This window comes from Rutidosis leptorrhynchoides, chromosome 1 (assembly GCF_046630445.1).
Source record: "Rutidosis leptorrhynchoides isolate AG116_Rl617_1_P2 chromosome 1, CSIRO_AGI_Rlap_v1, whole genome shotgun sequence".
Classification (NCBI taxonomy): Eukaryota; Viridiplantae; Streptophyta; class Magnoliopsida; order Asterales; family Asteraceae; genus Rutidosis; species Rutidosis leptorrhynchoides.
In genome coordinates, this window is record NC_092333.1 from 674,720,587 (window position 1) to 674,728,512 (window position 7,926).

General features: G+C 36.5%; 1 protein-coding gene across 7 annotated transcripts; it reads left to right on the plus strand.

Annotated features, from left to right (window-relative positions):
• Positions 1-666: 666 nt before the first annotated feature.
• LOC139892091 (uncharacterized) lies at positions 667-7,403 on the plus strand. Of its 7 annotated transcripts, none has more exons than XM_071875417.1 (9): positions 667-1,046; positions 1,784-1,860; positions 2,009-2,419; positions 3,174-3,232; positions 3,496-3,527; positions 3,801-3,888; positions 3,970-4,068; positions 5,063-6,417; positions 7,113-7,403. In XM_071875417.1, exons 3-8 carry the CDS (start codon positions 2,250-2,252, stop codon positions 5,311-5,313), a joined length of 699 nt encoding a protein of 232 aa, XP_071731518.1. In that variant the 5' UTR covers positions 667-1,046; positions 1,784-1,860; positions 2,009-2,249; the 3' UTR covers positions 5,314-6,417; positions 7,113-7,403. The 7 variants fall into 7 exon arrangements, with proteins under 7 accessions (XP_071731518.1, XP_071731570.1, XP_071731451.1 ...); XM_071875469.1 differs by having other exon boundaries at positions 2,038-2,419; XM_071875350.1 differs by having other exon boundaries at positions 667-1,860.
• The last annotated feature ends 523 nt before the right edge of the window (positions 7,404-7,926 follow it).

Consider the following 7,926-nt stretch of genomic DNA (forward strand, 5'->3'; position numbering starts at 1 on the left):
TTTATGATATGGAGAGATTTGTGAAAGAAATGTTAGTGTTTGTGATGATGTAACGCTGAGGTGGATGAGAGAAGTAATATGAAAGCCTATTACGATAGGCGGTGGCCTTAATGATCCAAGGGGTAGTCTATTGAATGATACGGACATAAGAATCTCTAGTAAGAACTAAAATTCTTTGAAAGAAACTGTAAATGGTAAATTAAAGAGGGTGGGTCCTCGAGGTTAATGTTTGTATTTCGTCTTGTTTTCTTCGGTTGCTCAAGTTCCTTGTTTCTTCGTGTAATTTTTGGTTTTAGTTTGGATTAGTTCGTTTGTATGGTTTTTTGGGAACGTTAGAAAAACTCGTTTATAGATAGTTTTTTTGTTTAGATGATGCTTTCTAGGTGCGAGCTTCCCGTTTTTCTCTTGATCCTTTGTATTTTTTGTTGAGGACGCCTTCATTTGAAAAACGACCTCGGTTCTATATAGGTATTCGTTATTTTTGCCAAAAAAAGAAAGTACTCCGTAACAACTAAAATTTAATTTCATGAACTACACTTTGAAGCATTATTACCCACCAGAATTTTGATCGCTCTCTTCGCAAAAACATTCAAAAAGGGATCTCACGTCTTCTCCTATTTAAAAAAAATAAATAAAAAAAAAAAAAAATTACTGAATATTTCTGGCCGACCTTTCCTCTATCCTCTTCTTTGTGCGATTGTTCTTCAAATATAGGGTTTGCCTGGTGTATTCCTACTGAATAACACTCACATGAGTGATTTATGACTTCAAGAGTAGAAAGCCCTAATTTAACGTTCGTACTAAAACATACGTAGTGTCAAATTAATGATAATCGAAGGCTTTATCGATTTGTCAAACTAATAAACGATTATTAAACAAAATTGTCCTTAAGACGTCAGACCATCGATGAAACCAGAAAACCCTAATTTCACATACAATCATATCGTACGTCAGTCATGATAATCGAAGTCTGATATTCAATTTGAGTAACCTACAACCAAAACAACAGTCGCCTTGATTTTTTGATCGGAGCGTGTCACCGTTGGGTATGATCGCATTCTTTTTTCCTTCTAAATTGTTCGATTCAGCAGTAATTGCGTTATTGCATTTTTTTTTTTTTCCGTTTCTAAATTGTTCGATTCAACATGTTAGTGTTTCTTATTTAATTCTTTGTATTAAAAGTGTGTATTACCTGCATTCCAATTCGTATGATAAAATTTTTATTAAATTTTGTGTTTCTGCTAAATTCTCAACTGCATTGTTATTTTGCATGGTTTATAATTATGTTTCATATAATGAATTTTTAATACAACTCGATTTTTGTTTGGTGGTGTTCTGCATTCACTTTCTTTACAGTTATCTCGATCACAAGGTAACTTTTTAAGTTTGTTTATTTATTTTTTGTGATATATCTAAAGTTTGATTTGTTCTATTTGCTAAATTAGTATCTATGGATAAATCTAATTGAATAACCCCATTAGATAATGGCCATACACAAAAGGAATGCTTTAACATGATGTGAAAACTTTTTGATTATAGTAACAACTACTATTAATTTATAGATGTGTTATGTGAAACTGAAAGTATCAATGTTAAGATTTATTGAATGATTGGGGAGTATCGCTTGCATTCTGGAGTTCGTTTTTTCAGGCTCAATTTCTACTATGAACGAACAGGGACGTGGCAACAAACCCTTTCAAATACTAATCAGTACATATATATTTTTGTGTTGAAATGAATGTTGTATAGTTGTTTGTGTAAATGTTTTTGAACGTCTTGATAGGGAGAATTGGGAAGTGGATCCTAGAGTTGTGTTCCAAGGAAGTACCTGAAATGATGGTTACTGCTCCCGTATCTTTGGTAATGTCTTCCTCTTTGCGTTTGTATTTTGTTCCATTGTTGTAGTTGAGTTGTTTCTGGATTTCATTTTGTGGTTGTCAGTTTGGAAGTGTCGTAGCATTTGCATTCTTGATTTTTGGAAAATGGTAATGTAAGCTTCTTTTGTTAGGTGCACCGTTGCTTTCGTTTATTCCGTAGATATGGTTGGCCTATGTACAGGCTGCATACATCTCAATCTATGTGGTCATACATCAGCAAAAAAACAAAAACTTTGCCATGATTCGCAACACCATTGTTTAGTTGGAACTTCTATCAGTGACAACGTCTTTTGGTACTCACATCTCAAGAAGGTTTAATAAAATAGGCTTTGATGATATATATATGTGGGAGTTGTCGAGTAACGAGAAAAAATGAGTTCGTATCTTGACGGGGCAATTTTGAGATTGCAACCATGGCGATTCATGTTCTCTTGCTTGATTTTAAAAGAGCAATCTCACTTTTTTGGTGGTTGTTTTATTGATGTTGCAGGTAGCTTTCTTTTGGTTTCTTATGAATCTACACAAAAGAACTATTATAGTTGGTAATCTCTTCATTCTTTGTTTCATTCATGATATTTTAAGACAATAAGGCCGGAATTCGACTTTGTGTAATAAAATAGGTGAATTCCTCGGGTTGTTCAATTTCAATTTTGTATATGATAGGATTTTGTATATGATTAGGATTTTTGCGTTTAACATCATCAGGTATTACGAATACAAACCAACGTCTATTCAAATGTAACCGCCACAACGCGCGGTCCGTTATTTATCTAGTTACCATTAAATATAGTTTGTTATCCATTCAAAAGTTTAATTAGAGGCATAATTAGCTGTTTCACACATGGCATCATAAAAGCCATGACCGGCCCTGCTCGCTAGCATTTTCGAGTTCGAGGTATGAGACTCGAGTACCTTGTCAGTAGCTCGCGAGTAGCTTACCTCATAAAAAATGTGTATATTTTACGATAATAGGATTTTAGACTGATTCATACTCTAATTCAATAGTAATAATTGATGAGATGCCTAGGTCGATATTATTGTAACCAAGCTCAGTTATAAACTAGAACTCATTTATTACCCTATCTCTAATGATGCCCGGGTAAGCTTGCTTCCCATTGGGCCACCCACTTAATACATGTTTTCTATTGGGCCGAACACTGTTCAACTTTTTTTTTTTTGGCTGGTGGTTAATGGGAAAAGGATTAAATAACACGCCGTATTTTTTTTTACCTGTTTAATGGCAAATTGAAAAACAAAAAAACCATGTTTTTACTTAATCTTTGTCTTGCTGTAAAGGGTGATCGGACGTCATCAATGCATGCTCTCCACGTTTACACTTATCTATCGTCTCTCAGGTTTTAATCATCCCTATTCTTAATTTTTTTTTTCGCGCCACAACAATCACCTTTCTTGCTCTGTTTCAATTTCTTCTTCCCTACAATTTTTAATGGTACTTAAAATTGCTCTTTTAATATGCTTTCTAATGCTTGGAATTTGTTTGCTGTATATACGGAATCCCGTACATAATTTACTGGTACATAGATTAGGGTTTTTTTTTGTTTTTTTTATTTTTATTTTTTTGGTTATTTTGGTATGATGTTCTATTGTTTTCATGTAGCTTTCGTATATCTCGCTTTATCTGCAACTCAGGTACGATTCTTTCCTGTTTTCCATTGATGTTATTCAGTACCTTTAATTGCTGTTTGTTGTCTTCTCTTATGGATGCTATGGGCTGCCTTTTATTGATCGATTATTTCCTCCTTTTAGCGCTGTATTTTTTTGTCTTCGTAAATTATTTTGCTGATTTTCATAATGAGACCCTCAAGAAAAAGAAAGATAGATAACGGTAAGTCACCTGAACTTGATGATTGTGTTCCTTTGTCAAGTGAATGGCCTGTAGGGCCTGTTGTTTCCTCCGGACAGGTTGCTAAACGAGCCGCCTTGCGTCGTTGCAACAATAATTCGTCGATCTCGGTTCCTCTGGATCCTAATTATGTTGCTTATGTTAATGGTGAGAATTTTGTTAATTTTCCTTTTTTTATTGCTACTTTGGTGTTCTGATTATTATATTTCTATAATCATCTTTGTGTAGCTGTTGTTAAATCTAGGCCTGTTGTACAATTGCCTGTCATGTTTGTACACCGAGGAGTTGCGCCACTATACACTTTGTCCGCGTCGTTCGATTGCTCAGGTATGATATTCCGTATTTTTCTAATTCGCACGTACAGTTTGTATTGCTATTAACGGTTACGATTTTGGTTTTTCCCAAATTACTAGTATGTGGTAGTTGGTGATTTCCTGTTTGTTATCCCTATTTGCATTTGTTTTTATCGCTTACTCTCTTTTTTCCATTGTTGTGTCTTTAGTATCAACATATAATCGCCAGTTACTAGATGGGCTTGTATATGGTTGAGATGGTTATATGCTGGAACTAATTTGCTGTACATATATGATATAGGATTTGATGTAACATAATTTGTTGTAGGGTGTACTGGAGTATATATGATTATGATATATATATGAACATAGTATATAATTTGTAATCTACTGATTGAATAGGTTTTTAGTTTAAAGTTCAACTATGGTTTGTTGCAAGTACACCTAGATTTATTCATGTGCAACTTGATTTAATTTCCCTTTTCAATGAACGTAGTTGACCTACCGCGTCTATGATCATCTATATAAATACTATCATCTTCATGAACGAGTCTATTTGTTTCTCATGTAACAAATGCCATATTCTTAGGGGTTTGTTGCGCTACTGTTGTGTTGAAACTTCACATACCACTAGCCTTCTTTTAGGTATTTTATGTTTCAATTTCAAATTTATTTTCCTTTTGGTTTTTTTTTTGTTTTTTTTTTATTTTCCCTTTTCGTATAAAAGCGTGAACGTCTGATTTGCATCAAACATATTTACATCCCGCACACCTGATATTTTTACTTATTTTTCTAGCTTATGTGTTTATGAGCATTTACATACCACCGGCTTTCTTTTGTACATAGTACAAACAATATCGTCAACTGCTTTGCGTCAAACACACTTGCATCACACAAATGTGATATTTTTACCACTGCGCTACCTTCTCTGTTTGAGTGTTTGAGCATCATCACTGTTAGTCATGTACATTGATCGTCTTCATGCCGTTTACTTTTCATTAATACCTAGTGTTTTTGCTTTGTAACAGCTCTTTCGCCCCGCTGTATCGTGATTCTGGTGGGTGCGACCGCATTTGCTCGCAATGTGGTGCTCTCTTCTGGCATGCTGAACGTATCAAGTCTAGCTTTAAAGACAAGCAAATACATTATCATCGCTGTTGTGAAAACGGGCGTGTTTCATTACCGCATTATGAGGACCCTCCTGTATTGCTTAAACAGCTGTTGGAAACGGTTGCGTTTCAAAACAAAATCCGTGCGTACAACCAGATGTTTAGCATGACTTCCTTTGGGGCCCGAATTGACGACACAATAAATGATGGTCGTGGTCCTTATGTATTCAAAATATCCGGACAAATTTACCATTGGATTGGTTCCTTATGTCCCCAACAAGGAACCCCTCCTAGGTTCTTACAGCTCTCTATATCTATGACACTGAACATGAGGTCGAAAATAGAATGGCTCATTTTGGCGGGTTGGCTTCGGGTAGTTTGTGTCAGGTTGTAGTTTCGTGCTTGATTAGCTTGCTAGATACACATAATGAATTGGTAAAGCTTTTCCGCACCGCAAAAGACAAATGTACTGGTGTTGAAGTTCCTACGTTCAAGGTTCGTTTGTTTAGTCTTACCGGCTCTCGGCAACATGCGTTGGCGACCTCTGACGCAGTAGGAGCCGTTGTATTCGATAGTGGTCCAGAGGCTATCTCTGACTATGATGTCATAATTGAACCACGGTCTGATCGGCCTAGGCGAATCAACAAACTGCATCCTTCCTACATCACTACAATACCCATTGATGTTTTTTTATGGTGAACCAGGGTTTCATCCAGACCTCATGTTGCGTGATACATCTGGTTCACAGAGTCACAGACCGAGAAAAATGACGAACATGTACTACAGCTACCAGATTCATGATAGGAGCGGTATTTACAGTTTGTTGCTGCGTATGGGTCGTCTCTTCCAGCAGTATGTTGTCACAATTTATTGCAGCATAGAACTTGATCGGATGGATTATATTAGGAAAAAACAAAAAGATATACGAAATGATTATCTATCCGGTTTGTACGACGCCATTAACATAGGCGATCAAACCGGTGCCGATGTCGGTAGCCGAACAATTCTACCCGCTTCTTTCACTGGCGGCCCCCGTTACATGTATAGCCGTTATTTGGACGCTCTCGCCATTTGTCGGGTTTTCGGTAACCCACTATTCTTCATCACCTTTACCTGCAATGTTAAGTGGCCAGAAATCGCTCGATATTTACGCCCCTTTCCTCATCTAACACCTTCAGATAGAGCCGATATTGTTGCACGCGTGTTCCATGTAAAAGTCACAGAATTCGTAGCGTTCTTGAAAGAAGAAAAGTCGCTCGGCCCTTATAGAGGAGGTAATCTTTGTTTTATATTTAAAATATTTACACGGTGCTTTTCTAAGACGCGATAGTTTTGTGTATGATACTAGAGTTACCTGATAATAATCTGTATACAATTTTTTTTGATTTGGGAATTGAGTACTTTTTTCATGAATGTTAGCGTTATTTTAGATGAGGATTCGATACTAGGATTTTGGTGTTCTGATTTTAGATCTTTTAATGGCGTAAATTTGTTATATCACTCGTAGTGGCATCGTATGCATTTCTTGCTCATACATGTAGCTTCCCCTTCTTGTTGCGATTCATAATATGATAAATGCAATACAGAGTCAGCTATAATGTTTTAGCCTTTTAGATACCGATGTAAGCAATAATCTATTTTTGTTTGTCTATGTGCGCTCCATTTTCTTTTGTAATTTTATAATTTTTTTAGGATTCTGATTTAAGCTCTTATGGTTCAAGTCCAATAGTTAAATTTCTAAGTGAACTTTTTGGTTTTTGTTTGTGAAGATTACCTAAAAGATATTTTATATATAGACACAAAAATAAAATTTGTAAAACTGTGGAAACGTGAGCGAAAAAACGAACTTTGTATAATTTTTTCCCCCCAAATTCCATTATCCTTGTATAGTGTTCTTTTTTATGTATACTACTCCGTAAAATCAATAAATGATTCTCGGTACTTACATTTTTTTCCTTCTCGCTTGCAGTATTGTACACGATCGAGTATCAGAAGCGGGGACTGCCTCATTGCCATACGCTGTTGTGGGTTTATTCAGCAGCTGCAGATCCAATAACCGATCATCTAGACGATTACATATCAGCCGAGTTACCTGATCCAGAGTTGATCCAGCTGCTTACGCGGTTATTTCTACAACTATGATGCATGGTCCATGCAGTCTGCCAAATTTTAAGGCGCCTTGTATGGAAGGTTTCAGTTGCTCAAAAAAATTCCCGAAGTTGTACAACGAAAAGACGTACTTCGATTCTGATGGTAGGGCCCACTAATCGATTACTATGTATGACGTCCCAGGCGCATATAAATGTTGAGTGTTGTGGCCAACAATGTTAATCAAGTATCTATTCAAGTATATTTCAAAGGGCACAGATCGTGTCGCCGCTCGTATTTCAAGGCCTGTTGGTAGCAAAAGCCAACGTACACCTCAACTTTCTCAACCGGTTGATGAAATACAAAACTTCATTGACGCTCGATTTATTTGCCCGCACGAGGCTTGCTGGCGCATTCTGCTGAATTTCCCGATCCATTACCGTGACCCAGCTGTCCAAATCCTAGCCGTACACCTAGAAAATATGCAACTTCTCAAATTTCACGAACGACAACCCCTTCAATCTATTGTCGAAAATACCCAAAAGAAAAAAACAACCCTCACTGAATGGCTCCACTATAATGCATCGTCTTCTGTCGTCACCTCACATACCTTGACTTCCCGTCTAAATTTGTGTGGTACGATGCAAATAAAAGCTGGAGGCGGCGTGTTAATATCAACAAGCTCTCTGTCGGAA

What these genes read in the sequence shown, in the direction of transcription:
- LOC139892091 (XM_071875160.1), top strand. Translation starts at nt 5,826, where the DNA reads ATGTTTTTTTATGGTGAACCAGGGTTTCATCCAGACCTCATGTTGCGT. An exon ending in GCTCGGCCCTTATAGAGGAG is followed by an intron (nt 6,418 to 7,112) that starts GTAATCTTTGTT and finishes TCTCGCTTGCAG; the next exon opens with TATTGTACACGATCGAGTAT.